Below are 23956 nucleotides of genomic sequence, written 5' to 3'. Positions count from 1 at the left end.
TGCGCGTGGAAGGGCGGGGCAGGGAAGGGCGGGACAGGGAAGGGCGAGGCATAGTGAGGGCGGGGGAATTTCCAAGGAAGGAAAAACAGTGGCCTCTTTGCACGCGTGTCTCGTTTAATTATTTTCCGAGGCGGGAGTTCGGGGCAAGTAATTGTAGACGATGATGGAACGTGAGTCATAGAGAGAGAGAGAGAGGGAGAGGGTTATTGTTTGTTCTGGTGGACATGAGAGGGATGGAGGCTTAAGGACCAGATGGCAAGGGTTTCATACTTCATAGAACCTTCTCCAATGAGCCTTTCCTTGTGAGATTATGAGAGGCTGAGCTGAAGATGAGAGAAGAGATAGACTGATAGAGAGCCAGACTGACTGACAGATAGATAGATAGAGACAGAAAACTAGATATGAAGGATTGGATGGATATATAAGCAGCTACATTAGATCAGAGTCAATAATGCATACTGAAAAGAGATAAACCAGGATAATGAAGATAAATATACAACAATACCTTATAGAAACAAGGAAGATAATACGAAGATAACAGTGTAGGAGAATGATGATAATGCAAATTGCCTTATTACTTTGAAAGGCAACAAAATTAAAATCAGGAAAATTAACAGAGAGAGAGAGAGAGAGAGAGAGAGAGAGAGAGAGAGAGAGAGAGAGAGAGAGAGAGAGAGAGAGAATAAGAGCTTTAGTACACATATACCTTGCACCAACATTATGTAACAGGCAAAAACAATCTCTCTCTCTCTCTCTCTCTCTCTCTCTCTCTCTCTCTCTCTCTCTCTCTCTCTCTCTCTCTCTCTCTCTCTCTCTCTCTCTCTCAACATCGAGAAAATTATAATTCAACCACACTTGACGCAATAAAAGAAAACCGGCTGGTCAAGGGAGTGACTTAAGAAATTTATGCTAAGTTGACGATGACATAAGAACACGCTTAGGGCGGCGGCAGAGGAGGAGGAGGAGGAGGAAGAGGTAACTGAATAAGAAATGAAAGGAGATGAGCGTAAAATGTCACAACCAAACTACCCAACCACTCACTCACTCTCACTCTAGTTTTGGGAGAGAGACGCCCCTGGAAGAGAAAGGACTGAGTGAAATGAGAGAGCTCTTCACTTCCCTGCGTGTTATGAATGATTGCAGGGCGTGTCCGCGCGTGTGTGTGTGTGTGTGTGTGTGTGTGTCTTTGTTTCCTCTCCCCCTCTGAATTTAGGAAGCTGTGACGCGAGTGACAGTGACGGCTCATTGTGATGGAAGAGAATATGGATTGTGGATGAGACAATAGCGAAAGTGACGCTTCATTCTCACCTACACAACGCTTCAATGGCAGCATTCACTATACGTGCTACCCATAGACACTCTCTCTCTCTCTCTCTCTCTCTCTCTCTCTCTCTCTCTCTCTCTCTCTCTCTCTCTCTCTCTCTCTCCTTTGTTTTTGTTATTTGTTTTCCTGTTTCTCTTATTTTTATCTGTTATTGTTTCTTTTATCTATATTGTCTTCCGTTTTCCTGTTTATCGTTTATCTCTGTCACTGTTATTCCCTCCTTAATCAAAATAATATCCTGTTTCTCTGCTTCTTTCGTCCTTTATTCCTCTCCATTTCTCTCTCTCTCACGCACGTCTTATTATTCCTCCATATCTACCTACTACTTTTCTCAGCCTTCCCATTCCCCCTTCTCCCTCTTCTTTATATCCATCTTCACTCCAATTTCAATGCTAATGAGTGTTCTTGTCTTCATCACTCCCTTAAGACTTATAACTTGTAGGAGCCAGCTCAAGCCCTACGTGTTACTTAAGGGTAGTCACGCCCCAGAGGCTTTACCCAGCACAGGGGCGTATCTGGTGGCGTGTACGTTGGTTATTTCCGCCTAAAGCTTTGATATTGTTGTGCTGGTGGTGGTGGTGGTGTTCATAAGGGTAATAAGGGTGTCTCAGGTACGATTAGATTCCTGTGTCCGTAAAGCCAAGTCTTCTTAAAGGTTTCGGTCTCTTATAAGAATTTTTTTAATAGTAGATGTGATTATATAAGTTTCCATGCATATTTTTTTTCCTATTGACATTGTGCGTATGCTCCTTGTTAAGCTGTCACTATAACCTTGAAAGCTTCCTTGAAAATCCTAAGTGCCTTCCACTAGGGACTGTTAGAAGCTATTGAGATAGGATTGGGGAAAGTCTTAACAAAAACGAAGTTCAAGTTGTTTGCTTTTTACTGTTGTAACTATTGAGAAAACTGGAGTATAAAAGAAGGGAAAAGAAGTGGAATTCTCAGCTACTGTTGTTTGTGGGGGAGAGTATGAGTGCTTGTTGGTGTGGTTGTGTTGTGTGCGTGGTTTATGTGGAGCTTTACTGTGGAAATATGTAAAGAAGGTGAACCAAGAGCAGAGGACGACCATCACTACACAAAATAGACTACCAGTGCTGCTCTCTACTCCCTATTAGTGCAAACATACTGTACAGACGCCATTTTAATTATTATCCCTGCTACCAGCGAATGCAATTGGTGGCAGTGGTGGGATACAAACATAAAAGGAGAACAGCAGTGCGTGAGTCATGTCGGCGTAAATCCAGCGCAGCCTCCTCGTTTTCTTCTTCCGTTTCCGTTCATTCGTGTCACGTAAACTCAGTTCCCACGGGTATCCTTCATAAACCGGGCTCGTCGTGGATGTTGCAGGATAATAACAGGGTGCATCGGGACATGTGGCGCAGCGGTGAGGACTTGTGAGTGTATCCTTGTGACTGTGTGAGTGCTTCTTTGTTTAGTGACTAGTGAGCGAGAGTCTGAATGGTTACAAACGTCGAGTGTGTGGCGGGAGCGACGCGCGCCCCGCCCTCAGCTATGGGCGTGGAGCAGTGGAAGCCTAAGCCTGTCAGGTAAATGTGCTAAACTATGAAAGGTTCTAAGTTGTGGTTTTAATCATGCTATACTCTGGACACTGATGTTGAAATGTGTCTTGTTTTAATTATAGGAAAGTGAATATTAATCATGTGATATTTTTATGCTTTTTTTTTTTTTAAGGTTTTGAATTGTGTTTAAAGCTCTGAACACTGTACACCATGTAGAAATGTGTTTCTAGTTTCTGTCATGTTTGGATTATTGTGCTAAACAGAACTTTAAACACGTGAGATTTTATTTTACTTTATTTAGTTTTTATTATTATCATTTATTTATTTATTTATTTTATTTTATTTTATTGTTTTATTTTATTTTATTTTATCTTATTTTTTTGTCATGTTTTGATCCATCTTGCCAGACTAAACAATAGATAATTCATATCAAAATGCTTCTTTACTGTACGTCATTTGTGCCAGCCAGAATCAACACTTCGCAGCTTACATCAGAATGCTTGTGTTTCGTGTTTTGCTTTCCTTCAGTTAGGTTTATATCAAAGAGATTTATTTACTTTATTTATTTACTTTTTTTTATGGACAAGGAAAACAAAAAGACAGCAAAGAAAACAAAAAAGAGCCATTAAAGATACCAGTCTCAAAAGAAAATTGTGAGTGTCTTTTATCATATGGAATTAGTGATGAGGATAATGTGTGCTTTTAATTGGCTTACTTGTTTCTGTTTGCCGACCCTTGACCATTATCATGACAGTATTGTTCTATTTTCCTATAAAGAATAAAGAGCAGAATTCATACTTGCAACCATGACGCAACACGAACCTCTTTTGTCTTTATTTCATTATTTATTCTTGTTTTATTTATTTACTTTTTTTATTTTTATTTTTATTTATTTATTTGTTTTCCTGAGAACTATTTACACCACAATTATATTCTTAGTTAAGTTTGTGTATTACGTAACGCTCAGACATTCCACGAAACACAGGACAAAGGCACTTACTCCCACCTTGTGTTGCTTCAAAAGGTCACGCCTGTTACTTACTGGAAGATAAACACGTGAAATAACCCCCTAAAGATACACACTACGTAAAGTCCACCTGACATTATTTTCAACACAAAGCTGGTACGAGCTTTTACTAATGCACAGGATCAAACTCACTTTTCCACACCATTCATGTACCAGTATTCAAAGAGACGCACATTACACTCTATTACATACCAGACAGACAAACAAGATCACCAAACTCACCTACTCCATAATATTCATCCATCAAATCATCAGCAGACGTTCACAAGATCAAACTCATCCACTCCCGCCACACACGCATCGGTAAACTGCCCCCGGAAATACATCCTTTGTGTGGTGCTGGCAACATTCTTATAAATAGCGCTCTCAGTAGAATCTTTGGTACTGGGAAAGGAAGTTTTGGAAGTGGAAGACAAGTTTGAATTCAGTTTTTTTTATTTTTTTTTATTTTTTTTTTTACAGGTAGAAAAAAAAATAGGAAGAGGTAGAATTTGTGATTATTCGCGTCTTAGTTACTCTAGCGTACACACAAGGTTAGAAAAGAGAGAAAAGGTTAGAAAGATGACTAGAATTAGTGATTACTTATCTTTTAGTTAATCACTCTCGCTTACTCACACAGTTACCAACCTCGCGCTAATGAAAGGAAGTAGAAACCACAAGAGCGAGTGACTGTTTGTGTTCTCGTTATTCCAGCTTACACACATGGTTACCAAACTCGTAGGAAAGAAAGAAAAAAGTCCGGAAAAGGCTACATCTCATTATCATATTATGTGTTCTAGCTCATCAAGGGAACACACAAAATTACAAAACTCGTAGGAAAGAAAGAAGAACGAAATATATAACTAGAATTAGTCATCATCTACCTAATCATCCTTACAAGGTCACCAGACTCATCCTCTCCCAACCTTTCAGAACGAGCGGGACCTCCAACCTTGTGCGGACGTCGCTGCGGGGTCCTTCAGGGCAGAGCGGCGGCCACAACAACAACAACACAGCGGGCAACCACGTGCACGCCTCGCCCTACCACTCCCCCGCTCCGCCCGCCAAGCACAAGGACTCCATGCTCGATAAATTCAAGCTTTTCAACCACAAGGAGAAGGATGCGAGGAATAAAACGACTAGTAAGTTATTATTATTATTATTATTATTATTATTATTATTATTATTATTATTATTATTGTTCTTGTTTTTCTTTTCTTATTCTTTTTTTTTCGTCTTTTTCTTCCTCATCCTTCATCTGTGTTTTTATTCAGCCCTTTCCTCATTCTTGTTCCTTCTTTCTTTATTTCTTCCTTTTTCTTCTTTTTCTTCTCTTCCTGTGGATCATAAATGCGTGACTCCGTTTTTCTTCTTGTTCTTCCTCTTTATTGATATCATTTTCCTGTCTTCTTTTTATGACTGTGCGTAAATTTGTGACTTGTCTAGGATTCTTTTTTCTTCTTCCTCTTCCTGCTCTTCATCCTGTTATCATATTCCTTTCCTTTCCATGTGTTTGTGCGTAAATTTGTGACTCTACGATTCGCTGTTTCATTAATTCTGTCACTCTGAATTCAAGTAATTAAAAAGTCATTTGAACTAACATTTTAAAAGGGAAAGTTTTATTAAACGTTAAGAATTACAAAAAGGAAGAGAACTAAGTGACGTTGCCAGCTCAGAGAGAGAGAGAGAGAGAGAGAGAGAGAGAGAGAGAGAGAGAGAGAGAGGTGGGAGGGGTCAGTATCCGGGAGCATGTCGGAAGCACAGCAAGGAAAATGACATGGGCGTTGACAGAATTAGTTTTTACAGCTGAATCAAGGAAACCCGCTGTGATTCGTGTTGTGCGCACCTCCACCTGCCTTATCTTTAGTCTCTCTTCATTCATCAACTCCCATATTCCACCACGTTTACAATTTCAGTGTTCATACTGTTTGTACTCTCACTCGTTTTTTTTTTTTTTTCTTTTTTTTTTGGCGCGGGGGATATTTAAACTCAAGAACTGCATTGCTTTGTCTATCGTTCACTTCATCTTTTTATTTTTAGTGCTGTCTTTGTTCTTTTCCGCGGCGCTTAACGATGAAACACGTCGTTAATTCAGTAGTTCAAGCGAGGAAATTGTTTGTGTGGACCCTTTGATCGCCGGGCCGTGGATGAGGGATGGGGAGAGAGGAGGAGGGGAAGGGGGAAGAGGGAGGAGGTAGTCCGTTAGTTGGTTGTGGAGGAGGAAGAGGAAGAGGACTGTTTGTTGTGTAATGATATATATATAGTGATAATTAGTTCTCTTGATTACATTACTGTGTGTGTGTGTGTGTGTGTGTGTGTGTTGTGTGTGTGTGTGTGTGTAGTGAGAGATATCATCATGTATTACTAGTTTGCAGAGAGAGAGAGAGAGAGAGAGAGAGTGTGTTAACCGAGTCAGTTTATCACCGTCTTTCCTTTCTTCCTTCCTTCCTTCCTTCCGTCTTTTCTTCAATATTACTCCTGTTTAGTCACTTTTATCCATTTGTGGCGTTGTGATTCTTTTTTATGTCAGTTTTATCTTCATTGTTTTGTATTTTCTCCCTTCCTTCTTCCCTCCTTCCTCCTTCCCTCTCTTGCTTCCTCGCTTCCTCATTCTTTTCCTTTTCCTCTTCATCCAAAAGTGGCTTTCCTTTCAACTTTCTGCTTCTCAATAGTTCTTTCACACGCAGCAACAACACACACACACACACACACACACACACACACACACACACACACACACACACACACACACACACACACACACACACACACACAAGTGTTTATAGTACACAAGTGTGTTCATGTACACGTCTTCTCATACACACGTAACTCTCTCTCTCTCTCTCTCTCTCTCTCTCTCTCTCTCTCTCTCTCTCTCTCTCTCTCTCTCTCTCTCTCTCTCTCTCTCTCTCTCTCTCTCTCTCTCTCTCTCTCTCTCTCTCTCTCTCTCTCTCTCTCTCTCTCTCTCTCTCTCTCTCTCTCTCTCTCTCTCTCTCTCCTTTCATCTCTTTCATTTAGAACAACTTCTTTCATTCTTTGTTTCTCGTTAATGTTTTCTCCTTAGTGCTTATCCTCTCTTTGTCCTTCTTCTTCTTCTTCTTTTTTCTTCTTCTTCTTCTTCTTCTTCTTCTTCTTCTTCTTCATTCATTTTTCCATTCAGCCTCTCTCTCTCTCTCTCTCTCTCTCTCTCTCTCTCTCTCCTCTCTCTCTCTCTCTCTCTCTCTCTCTCTCTCTCTCTCTCTCTCTCTCTCTCTCTCTCTCTCTCATTCATTATCCCCACCTCTCCTCCCCACCCACCTGTTCCCATTGGTGGTGTGAAATAGAAGCTTTAGAAACATACCGTCTTTCCTCAGTTCCCGTAAGGCTCCTACCTGTGTTTTAAGGCTTCACTTTCTCGTTAACCTTTACCCTGATTTTACCCTGCCGCTCATTCCCTTAAAGAATCAACCTTAAAGATTCGGCCATTAAGGTTCACTCGGGCTTCTTTTCAACTCCCCCCTTCTTGTACCTTCTCTTTACCTCCTCATTTACGTTGCTCCACCTGTCCTTTCTTTTTCCCCTTCTAAAAAATATCCAGGAATTATGGGTTTTATATGCTCTAATTTACCTGTACCTGCTTTTTTTTTCTTCCCTTTCTTCCTATGTAAAAATATTTGCCCCTTTTACTTGTTTACCTAGAGCGTATTATCTGTATTTCTTTCCTTGTTTCATTAATACATCTGTTCTCATACTCGTTAACCTGTTTCTCACTTATGTTGTAATCTTCCTTCCTCTGACAAAACCTATGTGCGTGGTTTACTGCTATTAGTTGACTTTAAATTATACTTTCCCTCACAAGAACGTCTAAAGTCTGTCTATATTCATCTCTGGTTTTGTTACTTGTCGTGTTGTCATTCCAGTTAACATACATTATTTGTCTTTCAACTCACTCCTTTACAGATAATTAAATTAATCACGTGTTTCTGTTAACTCTACTTATCTGCGTTCTTAAGTTCGATAAAATGTTGTGTATGTTTAAACTATGATTAAGACTCAACTGACAGAGAAATAGTGTGACTGAATAATTTAGGTCTCTTAGTGGCTGTTGTTTATTGCTACCCTGAGAAAAGTTATGTAGAGTTACTGCAATAAAAGAAGAAGTGTGTTAAAACTACAAACTACTGATAAGTATTTCGCTCTTTTAGGGTGTTAAAGATTCTAGCTTATTCTACCTTATCCCACCTTGCCCTTTACCTTCCTTAATCGCAACCAAACAATTTCCATTCTTAAATTAATCATTATTCATCCTTATCCCCCTCAGCATCACTAATTCCTACACAACTTTTTTTCTTTTTTTTTTCACTTTTTTTACGTAACCATGTTGGCGCCGGCTCTCCCAATCTTCCGTAACTTCATTAACTTCCCTTGACACAGCGCTCAACGAGACCTCACCTCCTTCCTAACTTAATTTACAGGCCAGGTAGACCCCTTGTGCCTCCTGCCTTCCCTATCCCTTCCCCGTCTCGCCCTCTTTTCTCCCTCTTCCTTTCCTCCCCTCCTTTGTCTCTCCCTCTTGCCTTCTCTCCATCTCTCCGTCCCTCTGTCCCTTGCCACGCCTCCGCAGTTCAGGAATCGGAGCTCAACCACAGTAAAAAGCAGACCCGCGGCCGCTCCATCCGCCTCACTTAATTGGTTCACTCTTGTGGGTTTCCTCTCTCTCTCTCTCTCTCTCTCTCTCTCTCTCTCTCTCTCTCTCTCTCTCTCTCTCTCTCTCTCTTTTGTGTCTATACTTTTGTTGCCTGACTTATGAAAAAAACAGTATTCTTGGTCATTTACCCTTTTTTTTCGGGTTTCATTTTGTAAAGAACGGAATAATTGTTCGTTTTATTTGTTTTTTTTTATCATACGTTTTGTTATCTTTCCTTTTCATGAACTCTCTCTCTCTCTCTCTCTCTCTCTCTCTCTCTCTCTCTCTCTCTCTCTCTCTCTCTCTCTCTCTCTCTCTCTCTCTCTCTCTCTCTCTCTCTCTCATCTTCATTTCCCCGGGCCTCGTTGAATATCAGCAGCCTGCTGGTCTTACAACATCCCTCTCGCTTCCCTTTTATCTTATTTACTCGGATGAAAACAAAAACAAAAGAAAAAAAAACGGGAAAGAAGCTTCGGAACACGCGATTCGGGAGTTTTGTCGCTGGCTGCCTTGATTGAGTTGAGCCATCACGTGTTAAAACTATGCGAAATTAACAGTGACTACCATGGTTATTGCCCCGTCTGGTCTTGTCCTGACCTCCCTGACTTTCGACTCTCGCTCCGTGCAAGTCTGTGTCGCCCGTGGATGTTGCAGGTGTCTGAGGGCAATGCTATTTGTGCGAATGGTCTGCCGCCGCTCGTCACTGTCGCCGTAACGCTTCATCACCGCCCCGACCAACGCTTCTCCTCGCCTCCACACGCGCCGCTGTGTTGGATTCCATGTCATTATTGGTGTTCGGTTATGTAACGGGATGGTGTTATCTTTATCTCTACTACTACTACTACTACTACCACTACTACTACTACTACTACTACTACTACTACTACTACTACTACTACTACTGTTTTATTGCCACATTGCACGTGTGTTTTTATTTGATAATTTATAGTGTTGCTTTGAATTTCAGTCGTTATTTATATACATACATGAGATTCTATGTTACGAGAATAACTATTACCACTACCACCATTATCACTATTAGAACTACGATTACTGGTAATAGTACCCGACAACGACACATCACAACCCCACTTCTTCAGCGCCTCCAGCAGCGTCACACCTAACGCTACTCTCCGCTCCTCCCTCAGGCAGCAGCGGCGTGAGCAAGCGGACGAGCAGTAGCAGTGGCTTCAGTAGTGCCAGGTCGGAGCGATCAGATTCTTCCACTAGTGTGTGTTCTGACGCCAAGCCGCCGCCCCTGCCGCCCCATCAGAGGTACGCCCCGCCCCGCCCTTTTTTTATTGCCTCGCTTCACTCCTCACCCTGCTTGTCCGTCCCTGCCACACCTTGCCTTACCCTGCCCCTGCCTAAGCTAAGTTACGTGTGAATGAACAACCAGGTGTTAGCACAGGTGTGTCTGTCCTGGCGGGTTTCGTCATCCCCCCTAAAGGGTTACTCATCCATCCTCCCCTTCTCCCCAACACACCTCATTAGGGTCTCAGAAAACATTACTCAGGTAGGGAAAAGGTGAACTAATTTGCTTCCACAACCTTTGCCTGTCTCGGGGTTTTACAGTGCTAGCCAATTAATCCAGTTTAACAAGGGAGACAAACACGGAGCATGTCTTAACTCCTTCACGCCGCGCCTGTGTGTGCTGGTGACAGACGAGTGTTTGCTCCAGCCGCTTAGTGGTAATTGGTAAGGCGCGGCCAACACTGCCAACACTGTAACACCTGGGAGGGCTGCGGGGTGTATAGAACTGACTCTCACCTGTGCGTGTGCGTGTGTGTGCGTTTCACTAACTGTGGTGTGTATGTGCAGCTTGCCAGTGAGCACCAGCAGCAGCAGCAGTGACCAGGCGAGCCACGCTGACGTGCAGCAGGGAGGCGCGCCGCCCCCCGCCAAACCTCAGGGACTTCGCGGCATCAGGTACTGCTCCTTGCTCGCTTCACATCTCCCCCCTGTCCCCTTGTCCACCTTACCGCCTGACCCGCGATTGGTTCAGAATAGAGGCGTGCCTGCCACCCTCAGGTGAACGTGACGGTCCCACTAACGCGGCGCCTCTCCCTTGCAGGTCAAAGTTTTCCAAATCGAGCAGTAAGGACAGCAAGGAATCTCCGAAGTCTTCACGGAAGGAGAAGGAACGGGAAGAGCGGGAGGGATCGCGAGGCTCGCCGCGGGGAGGCCACAAGGCGCACCGCGATCCCCGTGCTGAGCGGGGCGAGAGCCGCGAAAGAAGCGGCCGCGAGGAGCGCTCCGGCAAGAAGAGTGAGAAGCTTACTCTGGAGCTGGATGGCGGGTCCCGCTCCCGGTCCCAGCCACCCCCGCACTCCCAGCCCGACCAGGCCAAGGAGTCACGGGTCGCAGCCTCGCGCCAGGACGCCTCGGCACAGTTCGCTGATCCCCAGGTGCCCCCTGCGCTGCCGCCCAAAGAGAACTCCCACAAGGACAACTCAGCGATGCTGGCTGACCAGAACTCGGTGGCGATGCAGCAGCAGCACCACCACCACCACCAGCAACAACAGCACCAGCAACACCAGCAGCACCAGCAGCAGGTGGAGCCTGGAATAGCGACCACACCTGGCAGCCCCCTTCCCCCAGGCACGCCAGGCACCGGCATCCCCAAGCCCACGGCCCACGTCAAGGGCCAGACCAAGGCAGCTCCTCCTGAGCGAACGGGCCCCACCACCCCGACGTCTTCGCCCAATGTGAACACTCCCCACCAGGCCAAGGACTACAACAAGATGGTTCGCCACCAATCAAGCTCCTCGACCCCCAAGGGCAGCAGCAGCAGCGGCGCGCCACGCACCACCACCACTCCTGCAGGTGTTGATCCCAATTGTCCTCAAGAGCCGCGGGACCCCAAGGGTTCGCTGCCACGCCAGAAGCAGCTGGGCAGACGTGAGGAGCCCGCCGCGGGCATCAGCGTGGCGCTGGTGAGCCCGATGCCCATCCCGCGGGACAAGGACCACCTGGTCACTCCTTCAGAGTCGGGCTCCAACATCAGCGAGTCGTCGCAGAGCAACAGCGGCCACAGCAACAGCAACTCGTCCGGCAACTCGTCCGTCATCTACAAGCCCACCAGCTCCGAGGACGACAGCGTCACCGACTACAAGATGGGAAGGTAAGCGATGGATGCATGGCGGCACAGGCTGTGTGGCGCCGCAGTGTGTATACGTGTCAGTAGTTGTCAGTATATTGTCATCTGTTATGTTCCACACTTCACGCTGTCCACAGGTGGATGAGAAGCCCGAGGGAGAGGAAGGAGACGAGGTGATCCTGAATATCAAGCCGATGCAGCCGCTGGTGCGCACCTCGCAGTATGGCTACATGCGGGGCCTCGGCCTCCACCAGGCGCGCACTGTGCCGCCCTTCCCTCCATGTCTCCAGGCTTGGTGAGTGCAGACATCCGCCTTTAGGCTAATGGACCGTGTATTTGCACTAGGAGACTACTTGCAATGATATTTGTTACCTGATACAATAGACACGTATATGTTATGACTTCTTGATGAGCTGTATTAAAAACAGTTAGATGTAGATCTGTAAAAATTAGGTAATCATTGACTGAGAGGTCAAAAAAGGCCTCTGTCAAGACATGCATCTTACTGACTTGGGTCGCTTCCATCTTCCTCAACAGCCCTGCAGGAAACCGCCAACACGGTGCCTCAGAAGGGGATGCGCCTCGGCCCGCACCTCAAGCGGCCGCCAGGGAACAACCAGGTGCTGGACGCGGACTATAGTGACCTGGAGAGCGTGGAGCTGACCAATGGTGAGCTGAGAGGCATTCCTTCCCCACACTGACAGGGGGACTAGGGTAGCTTGTGTTAGAATGTGTTCTCTTCAGCTTCTCATTGCCTCTCCCTTATCTGAAGACACGATCTTAACTTCAACACTTACGTAGAATCCCCATAGACTACATACAAACTTGTTTTTCATAAAGCATAAGAACTTGAACATAAGAAGACAAGGGAAGCTGCAAAAAGTCTACATGTGGCAGTCCCTGTAGTCTTCTGTCAGTTCTAAAGACTCATCACGCTCAGAGAGGACATAATCTTGGCAAAGAATACCTAACGGAAGCTATCACTAACGAACAAGTCTCATACACCTGCATCAAATTAACACATTCGACAAAACCCTTCCCTCCCTCCCTCAGGTTACATGTCAGACGGGGATGTGTTGAGGAACGTTGGCTACAGGTCTGGCAACTCCTCTGACCTGGACGGGTACATGAGTGAGGGCGGCGCCTCGCTGTACGCCCACCGCCTCAACCAGCGCTTCAAGGAGGGCATGCGCCAGGTGCACGAGAGCATGAACAAGGTGCAACACTTCATTCAAGACGATAGGTGAGTTAATCTTATCTACTTTTCATGTTTGGGGGAAGATAAAAGTGTGCTCCGGAGTGTACCTGGGAGAAATGTGTGTTTGTGTGTGTGTGTGTGTTGGTGCTTGGATGTGTATCATTGTTTTGGTGTAGGTGTACCGTTGTTTTTCAGTGCCTCGTTTGCCTTGTGTACCACGGTGTCCCTGAGTGTTTCCTGGGTGTACGTGGGTGTTTTTCTTCCCGGAGTGTTTGTGAGAGTGGCTGAATATCATGAGGTGTTTTCGAGCACATTTTCAGTCATCACGTTCTTGGATAGTCGCCACTAAGTCCAAATTTTTCGAGACGGCGCACATACTTCCCGTAAGCAGCATTGCCCTTTCTGTCGAAGTTACAAATTTGCCTCTCGATATCAACATAACAACAACAGGTTAGCTCCACATACGAACATAAGCTAATAACACGTAACCGTTCTGTCCAAGCTTAGACCATTCAACTCATATAAACCCAACTACAACAATTAACCCTACCTCCTCTTTCATTGGCGGGTGCTGCATAACAACAAAACGCAAGTCAGTTCGATCTTAGACCTAAACAATTCTATAATCAGACCAGACTACACCATACCAGAGCAGACCAGACAGCCCCATAGCACAGGAACCTTTCAGTGTGGCGGGAGGCAATTCAGTAAAGAGCAGTAAATAGTTTTAATCAAATGATGCACCCAATAACAGCGGAATTAGAGCATCGCCGCCATTTAGAGTGGATGAAATTTTGGGTCGTAATTAAAATCGGTATTGATACACTTGCACAGGCGGACTATTGGCTATTTTTTTTTTTTTTTTCGATTTTGAACGTCGGCCGTTATGAAACCGTTTTTTTTTTCATATACGATCAGGAAAAATAAGTAACCCCAGTGTTGTTATGACCAGGAGAGTTTCATTTCATTTTCGCTGCTAATTTAGTTTTGTGCGAGTGAAAGTTATATCCTGGCCTAATTTATCATCATTATTACCTTTTTTTGTATGTATGACTGGTATTGTGTTTACATTTCGTCTATTCAGTCCTCTCAATTCACTTAAATTACCGAAGTTCACTATTATATTTGTATTATATTTGTATTCCGTTCACTTACACTCCGGTCTCAATCTCGTCTACTCCCAGTTCACTCTCAGCTCAAAACACCGAAGTCCACCTTTAGATCCTTCCATTCTCTGTCACGGGAGAAGGAGGAGGAGGAAGAAAACGGAGGCGCAGTATTGATTTGGGTGTTGGCCGCCGCTCCGTGGTGACTCATGCTTTCAAACTCCGTCCAGACTTCTTGGATTAGCGAACACTTACCCTTGTTTCCTGTCGCCTCACCTCCCCTCACCTTACCTCGCCTCGCCTCGCCTCGCCTCGCCTTGTCTCACCTCCCGCCACAACACACCCGCATGACACCAATGATTATTAGTCTCCAATCCATTTCGCAGATGAAAAAGATGATTAATGTTGATTTTCACGTCTTTTCATTACTTCTGCGGAATGTTTTGGTGTTGTATGGTGTTTTTATAACGTAATGTGGTAGACTAGACCACGTACAGACAGAACCATGCGCCTCTTCACCTCTAGGGGTTTCAAAATAGTGGTGACGATGACCAGGCTAGACACGCGACACGAGAACTGACTCCCTCGAATTATTCTATTTATTTACACACTTACGCTTTTATTTACAAGGTTCCTCACTCATTTTCCATTACGTGGGGTCTGTGTATGCTTAATTAACCCCGAAATTTCATGGTTCCTATAACTGTTTCACTCGTTTATTTTCGTGTATAGGAGAAATTGATTCATTTATCCATTTATTTTCGCATTTACTCGTACATTTATTTTACATCACGTGGGGTCAATGGTCAAACTGCTCTCAAAATATCATGGCTCTTGTTTTTAACTATTTATTTCATTCATGGATTTGTGTATAGAAATTATTGACTTACTAAACTTGTACCTCAAATTTACAAAGTTCTAGTGTAGGATTTTTGCAGTTTACGTGGCTGTAGGTTATATATGTGCATGATTAGCCGCTCTCCCAAGATCATTCCCTCTGCCACTGGTTAATTCATGGCCAGCGTGGGAAATGAGAGCATAATTATTGTTATTTATTTATTCATTTGCTTTTTGCCGGTGTGTCCTGGAAGGGGATAGATGGTGTTTGCTGTGGCGCGACTGTGTGTGTTGTTGTTGCTGTTGTTATTGTTGTTTTTGCTCCTGTTGGTGTTTATTTCTCTCTCTGATATTCGTGTGTGTGTGTGTGTGTGTGTGTGTGTACAGTGTAAATAAGTGTTGATTATTCTATAAATGCTGCGTCTTTGTAAGTTTGTCTGCCTCTCTTATGTCATCTATTCTTTATCCTTCATACATTTTTCTTCCCTCCTCTGTATGTATGTATGTATGTAGATGCCACTTAAAGATAATGGTTACCTCATTCTTTCACTCTTCTTTCCTGCCAAACATTCTGCATTTTTGTCAACACTCCCTTTTTGGCATCTTTTCCAGCCTGTTTTTCGGTGTCAATGCAATTCTTTCCTCTTTTATGCTTCTCACCAATTTCCTCCTGCACTCTGGGACTCGAAGTGGTGGCACAGAGGACACAGAGGAGGGGCCTTCTCTCCTCACCGCCACCCCTTCGTCAGAACCTCCTCCCTTTGACGAGGGAGGCGTTTTAGACGAAGATGTAAAAAAGTAAGGACGCGGGAGAAGAGACGAGTGTGTTTTAACGATAAGAGGAAGGCAGAAGGGAACACGCCAGAGGAGAAGGAAGGAAGGAGGAGGAGGAGGAGGAGAAGGAGGAGTAGGAGGAGATGGTGAAGGAGTCAAGCGGTGAGTGTTTGAAAATAGCATGCAGGTGTGTTTCCATATCTCCCTTCCTCCCTTACAAACCTGCGTGCCGTGTGGTGTTACTAATATGCGACTTGTGTGTGCAGCAGCAGCAGGTGTGGAGTGAGTCAAGTCGTAGGTTTGGTGTGGTTTGTAGTGACTCGCATTTTTCGCTTCGTGAAGCTTAAGAAGGAGGAAAAAAGGAGGACAAGCTTCGTTTTGTTTGGACTGACGCGTGGAGTGGTTTGTCCTCTTTTCTTCCTCCTCTTTAACCTTGACCTTGTCTCTCTCTCTCTCTCTCTCTCTCTCTCTCTCTCCTCTCTCTCTCTCTCTCTCTCTCTCTCTCTCTCTCTCTCTCTCTCTGAGCTTCCCCCGACCCTCACTTTTTTCTCATTTCATTCCTTATTTGCATTGCTTTGGCTTGTGTTCCAACTTGAGAGAGAGAGAGAGAGAGAGAGAGAGAGAGAGAGAGAGGATCAGAGAAGTCCCTCATCACTCATCTGTCTCGCGAAGCTTCGAGGAGTGCTTAGAGGAACACCGGGTGGCGTTGCGAAGCTTTGAGGCGTGTGGGAGCCTTAATGCTGCGACTCTGCTGTGGATAATGCGGCGGCAGCAACAGGAGGAAGAGGAAGAGGAGGAGGAGGTGAGGTATTGGTAGTGCCGGAGTCAATGCCTTCCCTCACTTCATCTCTTGCCTCGTTTATCTTTGTGTCTCTCAGTTGCTTTCACTCGTGCTGGTTTTGCTGTTCACATTTCTTAAAGGAAAACTAAATGGGGAATTTGAAATGGATATATTTAAATGGATCGCCATCTTAGTCCATAACCACGCTAGATTATGAATTTAAAGAAGAAAACGAATGAGAACGATTAAAATTGAAAAACTTACGTAACATTAATACAAGAAAAGTTTGCTTAGTGAATATTTCGGTGTTATTTTGAGGTAACCAAGTGTTGCCTGTTTGTGAATACACGAATTTGAATACGAAGACTGAAACCACATGACAGAACTGAGTGAATGAAAAAATACCCACGAACTATTGAGAAAAAGGAAACATTTGATGAATACTCTAGTGCCGTAACCTTGAGACGCCCAGATGTTGCTTCAGTTCCTCATCCGTTCCTCTTTGGACATGAATGGGAACTTTTGCGTGTGTTTGTACCTGTTCACCTTCACCGGCGTCCTGTTGCTGATCCTTCTGTACCTCATGACGCACGCACGCCCGCCGCCCGCCCGCCCACGCCGCCACGCACCTGTGCACGCGGTCAGGTGAGCGGTGCAAAGTTTTCTCATCAGTGTGTTTCGAGTCCCGGGGGAAAAAGATGCGACGACTGAATTGTTCTGAACTTGTAGAATTAAGAAAAAAGAAAACGAAAGTAAAGTCTTAAGTTTCGCAAGACGACATGGCTTTGTTTTCTCTCTTCTTACTCCTTCCTCCTCCTCCTCCTCCTCCTCCTCCTCCTCCTCCTCCTCCTCCTCCTCCAACTCTGTAGCGTTGTAATTAACTGCCAATATGAAAACCTACCGCGATATGTTACTGCCGTTGTTGTTGTTGTTGTTCATGTTGTGCTAAAGGATAGGTATAAGAATTGTTACGGTGAGAGAGAGAGAGAGAGAGAGAGAGAGAGAGAGAGAGAGAGAGAGAGAGAGAGAGAGACTGTGTTACGTAGCTTGTAGGTCAAGGGAAATCCCCGTCATCTCACCTGCATCTCACCTGTCCATCCTTCACCTCCTTCGTCATTAGCCTTCCCCTTCTCTCTCTCTCTCTCTCTCTCTCTCTCTCTCTCTCTCTCTCTCTCTCTCTCTCTCTCTCTCTCTCTCTCTCTCTCTCTCTCTCTCTCTCTCTCTCTCTCATTTCCTCAACATTAAAGTAAAATTCAGGAAAAACAAAATAAAACTTTTAAAACACACCTTATGAATGTTGATTTTTGGTGTGTGTGTGTTGTGTGTGTGTGTGTTGGTAACCCAACACACACACACACACACACACACACACACACACACACACACACACACACGGTAAAATTCAGGTGTAGGTAGAAAGAAGAATGTTGGTTTTCCTCCTCCTTCCCTACCTACCTCACTTCCCCTCCCTCATCCTCCCTACCCACTCCTCTAAATCAACTGGTCCTTTCCTCACCCCTTCCCTCTTCTCCCCTCATCTCTCCCCTCATCCTTCCCTCACCCCTTCTTCACCCCATCACTCATTCCTCCACCATCATCGTACCCTAAATTAAGTAATGACGTCAAGAGAGAGAGAGAGAGAGAGAGAGAGAGAGAGAGAGAGAGAGAGAGAGAGAGAGAGAGAGAGAGAGAGAGAGAGAGAGAGAGAAATAAGAAAACGCAACGTAATAGGCTTTATTATTTTTTCTTTCCATTTTTTAGGAAGAGAAAAAAATGCGCTTCTTTTTTTAACTATGAACCCTGAAAAGTTTCCCTCATTACCTTCGTCCGCCGTGATTTGAAGCACCTGAAGCTCCGAAACGCCCTGATTCGGAACTACTTCGAGCGACCTCTCAGCCCTGAACCCTGAGCCCTCGCTTGCCCTTTGAATGACACTGATTGGCAGCCTCTTGAAATCGGATGATGGGAAACAGGGGAAACGAGGGGAAACAAGCCCTTACCTTTCCCCTCACCTATCCCCTTCCTCGTACTCGGCCGTGTGATCACATACCCCCATATAGACGAGGGGATGAGGGGAAGAGCAGGGATGAGGGGAGGCGGTGATGGTTATAAGAGGTGGAAGAGGGGAGCAGGCAGTGTTGCAAAGGATGGAGTGTGTGGGGAAGTTGTTTGATTCTTCGTTTGGGTCAGTATGAAAGGTAATTAGTTTGTTTTTTTATTCGGTATTATTCTGGTTTAGTTATTGTTCCTATTGTGTGTGTGTGTGTGTGTGTGTGTGTGTGTGTGTGTGGCGGTTTGAAAGGAGAGCATTTAGCGAACAATTGGAAGGTAAAAAAGATAAACATGACGACACATAATGATGCTACTATTACTATTATTACTACTACTACTACTACTACTACTACTACTACTACGTACTACTACTACTACTACTACTACTACTGAGCAATGTTATGACCTGTTACCGTCATTACACTGATAATATCGATTTTCACCAGTCCTGCTTCGTGTTCGTCTGCGTTTCAGCTTGCTTTGATCTCCCTTCCCTCTTTCCCTCCCTCACTCCTTCCCTCCTTCCCTTCTCTTCTCTCCACGCCTCCATTCCTCTCTCCTTTCCTCGCCTTTCATCCCCTCGTCCTTTCATTCCTTCCTTCCCTTCTGTCCTTTGGTAAATTCTCTCTCTCTCTCTCTCTCTCTCTCTCTCTCTCTCTCTCTCTCTCTCTCTCTCTCTCTCTCTCTCACGCGATAAGTGCAAATCGCAGCTGTTTTTCTTCTTTAATCAATTTCTGAAGACAAATAATGGTGCTAACGAAGTAAACATTTCGTTGCGCAACTCTCATTCGTTCTCATAAATTTGCGTCCTATTGATCATTGCGCAACTCGTCCATCAGTTAACGAAATTACGTGTCGGGTTCCGCTCTGCATTAATTTTTTAGCATCGCGCGCTGGAAATGAAGCTGAAATATTAGAGGAAACAAACGGGGGAGCTGGGGGAGGGGAAAAGAGGAGGACAAAAAATATTATGGTTCCTGTTGCCGGAGAAAGGAAGGAAGGAAGGAAGAGAGAGAGAGAGGGGGAAACAAGAGACAACGAGAACGAATGTGAATTATGAGAAACGAGGGAAGAAGCGAAGTAAGAGAAAAGAAGGAAGAAAGAAAGGAGTGGTTTGGGAATTTCTTGAGCTAGGAATGGACGGAGGAATGAAGGAGAAGAAGAAAGGGGAAGAAAGGTTTAGAATGAAAAAGTCTTAAGTAAGGAAGAGAACCGAGAGGAAGAGAAAATGAGAGAAAGAAGGCACAGGAGAAACTAGGTTGAAGAAAGGGAAATAGAGATAGAGAAGAAGAAGAGGAGGTAGGAGAAACAAACTGACGAAAGAAAAAGAGGCATGGAAGAAAAGGAAAGAAGAGGGAAGAAAGAAGAAAGGAAGAAAAGTTAGAGACCAAACTTGGCTTAAAAAAAGGAAGAAAGGGTTAGAGAAGAACGCTAAACTTGAGTAAAGAAAGGAACAGACAAAGAAGAAAAGAAGGAAGGAAGTGAAGAAAGAAACCAGTTGGAATGAAAGAAGGAGGAATAGGAGGAAAAGGAAGAGAGTGAGAATGCTAGTCGTGATAAAACAAAGAAAGGGAGGAAAAAGGAAAAATAAGAGAGAAAGAGAATCAGATGAGAGAAGAAAACAGGTTGGAAGCAAGAAACATGAAGGAACGGAGGGATAAAAGGGAGAGAGAGAGAGAGAGAGAGAGAGAGAGAGAGAGAGAGAGAGAGAGAGAGAGAGAGAGAGAGAGAGAGAGAGAGAAGGGGGAAAGGGAGGAATAAAGAAAGAAAGTGGGCGTTTACTGCTCATAAAGCACAGCAGGGAGGGGGAGGGGGTAGGGGGAAGGGGGGTAGGGATTTAGCCACTATTAAACACACCTCCTCCATCATTCTTCCAGACTTTTAACTCCCTCCTCACGTTTCCTCCCCTTTGCCACACAGAAGGGAAAGAAAGATGTATTTATTCTCTCTCTCTCTCTCTCTCTCTCTCTCTCTCTCTCTCTCTCTCTCTCTCTCTCTCTCTCTCTCTCTCTCTCTCTCTCTCTCTCCAAGGCGATCCGTCTAGGAATGATAATGTTGTTTCGTCTTGTCTTGCTTTTTTTTTTTTTGGGGGGAGGAGAAATTCGTAGCAAAAGACGGAATGTTTATTGTATGATGTCTTTCTGTGTGTGTGTGTGTGTGTGTGTGTGTGTGTGTGTGTGTGTGTGTGTGTGTGTGTGTCGGTAATATTTACAAAAGAGGAAGTGGTCACAGGGAGAGAAGAAAAGAAGCGCTCATCCCACCTCCTCCTCCTCTTCTTTTCTCTTCTTCCCTCTCTTCCATTTCCCCTTCCCCCTTTCCCTCCTGTTCCCTCTTCCCTCTTCCCTCCCCTTGCAGAGATCATTAATGTCTCATGGGAGGAGGGGATCAGGGACAACAGGGGAGTGGGAGAGGGAGGGGGCAGGTCAGACCTCATGCATAGTGGAGCCTCCATGTGGGCGGCTGAAAGGTTAAAGCAAGGTCAAGCCAGGTCAACATTTCCGCACAAGAGAATTTAAGAACTTATTTTTCTGGGAGCCTCGAGATTAGAACTTTTTTTTTTCCCTCCCCTCACCACAAAGGGTCAGGATTAGCCAGGGGCGAGTGAATTACCCCTACCTTGTTCCTAGCTGGGATTAAACATGCTCCGGTACGATACCTACATGTCACGTACGATTTACGGGGGAAAAGACTCGCAAAAAACTATAAAAAAAAATATGCGTACACATTTTTGTTAGGATATTTATTTATTTTTGTGTTTTTAGTTACATTTAAGAGACGAATGATCGCAAAACCGTTAATGTGCATGAGTGGGAAGTGCCTGGCGTACGATTCACTTAAACAGACGTGCATAAACTAAAAATTATCGTACATTTACGTTATATTAGCATAATTTTTACGGTTACGTTGTTTCTAGTTAGGTTTGAAATCCGATTCATTGCAAAAAAATATTGTAGAAAAATTTAAATACCAAACTTCTATTGTAGTTATGTTAATATTACGAAGCGATGAAAAATAAGGAAAACGTACAAAAACTCTTTAAAAATTGCATTCATACGTCATATCACTATTAGTCTCTACTGGGTTTCCATTCTAAACACACCTAAAATATGAATTATTGCACGAAAAATAGAACAACAAGATAAAAAAGAGGAGTAAACATGAAAATAGAGAAAAATGAAAAACAAAGTAAAAAAAAAAACTAACAAAGAAGAGTAAAAAAAATAAGAAAAAGACCAGGAAAATCAATTAAATACACATGACATTACATTATTCGCATTTCTTTTCGTTCACAGACATACAGACAAACAGACATGAGGGAACAAACCTGATTTACTGAACGCGGTCAATCTCACTTTTTTTTCCTTCACTTTTATTGTGTGGCGAGGACTGACGCGGCCGGAACCACTTGTCATGCTCCCGTCCTGTTTTGCTGCTATTACCCGTCATGTGTTCGATCTTCGTGGACCCTGGGCTGATATTACTGCTCCTCCCTCGCTATTCTTGTCTCCTCCTCCTCCTCTTTCTCTTCCTTCTCTTCCGTATCTTCTTCGTTTCATTTACCTTCTTTGTGCCTTCCTTTTCTTTACTATTTTTTTTTTTTATTCTCGTTGTCATCGTCCTCTTCTTCATCTCTCCTTCTTCCTCCTCCTCTTTCTCTTCCTCATCCTCCTGTCACCTGCTATATGGTGCGTCAGCTGACTTTGGGAGCAGATATATGACGCAAGAGGAGGAGGAGGAGGAGGAGGAATGATCTGAGGAAAGCTGAGGCGCCAAAGGAAGGATTGAGATGAGGAGGAAGAAATGGAGAGACGGAAAGAGGAACGCTGAAGGACCCAGAAGAAGAAGGAAGAGGAGGAGGAGGGTAGTAGTAAAATCGCTGTTCCCACTATAATCTCGCTGACGTCACTTCCTCCGCTACTGACGAAGGCTTCACCGTCAGAAGAGTACAATTTTCCTCCGTCACTCTTTCCTACGTACTTATCTTTCTTTCAAGGGCGGTGCGTCACTCTTTCCATTCCAGTACAGCGTCACACAAGACCGTATTCTGAAACACTTCTCGGCCGCACCTCCAGTTACACGTGTTTTTAAGGGTGTTTTTAAGGTTCCAGTGACAGATTAACAAGATTTCTACACTACTAAAAGGAGAAATAGTCTTGAGATCTCAGTTAATCATCTCTGTGGCCTTTGAAAATAGTCGTGGTGAGAGAGCAAAGCCATCTAAATGCTGGTCACTGTCCCCACGCCACGCTTAGCTTCTGTTTTGAATGACACTTTTATGTCCATACACGTCCCGCACTGATGGACGGTGAAAGACTCGTGTGCAGTGAACCCTCTTAGTCACCAGCCGTCCCGTGACCCTTCAGTAATAATTCAATATCCGTTCACCAGTTTTCGCACGTTTATTAAATCCCTACTGACCTTGAGAACGTAAGGAAAGGGAAGCTGCAAGAAGCCATCAGGCCTACACGTGGCGATCCCTTGATGAAACCGCCATTCAACACTCGTTCAGTAACATTTACTAACCCTTCACTTATCCTCTAAATAATCCACTTGGCTTTTTAGGGAATGGCACCTCAGTGGGTCTTTTTATTGATTTTTCTTCCTTTTTCTTGGCCAGTGCCCCTCTTACATTAAAAATCCAATCTAGCTTTGCATACCGCCAACAGTCGATCCTACAACAAGACTCGTAGTGGGATAGCGTACTGCGTTGTGGCTGGCGAAGGGCGCAGGGAGGGACAGCCGGGGGCTCCAGGAGACTTGTGAATTATTCCAAGGGAGGGGACGCTGGAGAAGGGCCGGGTATCGACTCACAGACACAGAAGGAGTGGCAGAAGGGCGCCAGACTTCTCAGTATTCTCAGTACCTCTGCGTGAGTGTCCTGAATCTATTGTCACTGTATACTTTTTTTACAATGCATTTCTAACTAACTTATAAATCTTGTATAAGTTGTTTCCTTGCATTGCTCTACGCTGTGATATTAGAAAAAGTTGTTGTTGTTGTTATTATTATTATTATTATTATTATTATTATTATTATTATTATTATTGTTGTTATTGTTGTTGTTGTTGTTGTTCTTGTTCTTGTTGTTTATAATTCATTCCATTCACTGGTTATAAATGAGATGAGAGTTCAAGTATCTCTCTCTCTCTCTCTCTCTCTCTCTCTCTCTCTCTCTCTCACTCTCTCTCTCTCTCTCTCTCTCTCTCTCTCTCTCTCCTCTCTCTCTCTCTCTCTCTCTCTCTGTTCAAAGCAGGTACACAGCCGTTGTTTACTCGTACCATACATGAGAACTCTATAAACACAAAGGTGGTCCACATCAAAGAAAAATTAAATCCTCAATATCATTTTTCTCGACTTAGTGTACGACTCGGGAGTTAATCTGGGTTCTTTTGCGCTTTGCTCGCTCCCCATTTGATTGTCCAAGCCTTAGAGAACTGTTTACTCGTTAGCGTGGGTTCAGTAAGTCATTTTTTCCCCTTCTTTTCCTCAAAAACACTAAGGACATTTAGCATTTTTTCACCAGCCAAGCGTGGAAAAGAATACCATTTACGTACTCTGTCACTTTAACCTTTTAATTCCTTTTAAAACACT

The 23956-nt window shown here is 44.2% G+C and overlaps 2 protein-coding genes across 6 annotated transcripts in view; both read left to right on the top strand.

Moving 5' to 3' along the window:
- LOC135090809 (serine/arginine repetitive matrix protein 2-like) overlaps window positions 1–11668 on the top strand; it is a 59638-nt gene extending 47970 nt beyond the window's left edge. Inside the window, exons 4-7 of the mRNA XM_063987875.1 lie at window positions 4784–4992; window positions 9665–9791; window positions 10338–10445; window positions 10591–11668. Of these exons, the coding sequence (XP_063843945.1) occupies window positions 4784–4992; window positions 9665–9791; window positions 10338–10445; window positions 10591–11644 (1498 nt within the window). The 3' untranslated portion in view covers window positions 11645–11668. The remainder of the gene's footprint in view (window positions 1–4783; window positions 4993–9664; window positions 9792–10337; window positions 10446–10590) is intronic.
- A 55-nt stretch (window positions 11669–11723) lies between these two features.
- The window catches only part of LOC135090964 (neuron navigator 3-like), a 55690-nt gene continuing 43457 nt past the window's right edge, over window positions 11724–23956 (top strand). For all 5 annotated transcript variants that reach the window (XM_063988209.1, XM_063988208.1, XM_063988207.1 and 2 more), the window contains exons 1-3: window positions 11724–11911; window positions 12154–12285; window positions 12670–12859. In XM_063988209.1, the coding sequence (XP_063844279.1) occupies window positions 11839–11911; window positions 12154–12285; window positions 12670–12859 (395 nt within the window). In that variant the 5' untranslated portion in view covers window positions 11724–11838. The remainder of the gene's footprint in view (window positions 11912–12153; window positions 12286–12669; window positions 12860–23956) is intronic.

The sequence above is a fragment of the Scylla paramamosain genome, chromosome 36, assembly GCF_035594125.1.
Source record: "Scylla paramamosain isolate STU-SP2022 chromosome 36, ASM3559412v1, whole genome shotgun sequence".
Taxonomy (NCBI): Eukaryota; Metazoa; Arthropoda; class Malacostraca; order Decapoda; family Portunidae; genus Scylla; species Scylla paramamosain.
The sequence above is the reverse complement of the archived record's forward strand: the minus strand, read 5'-3'. Positions and strand labels throughout refer to the sequence as shown.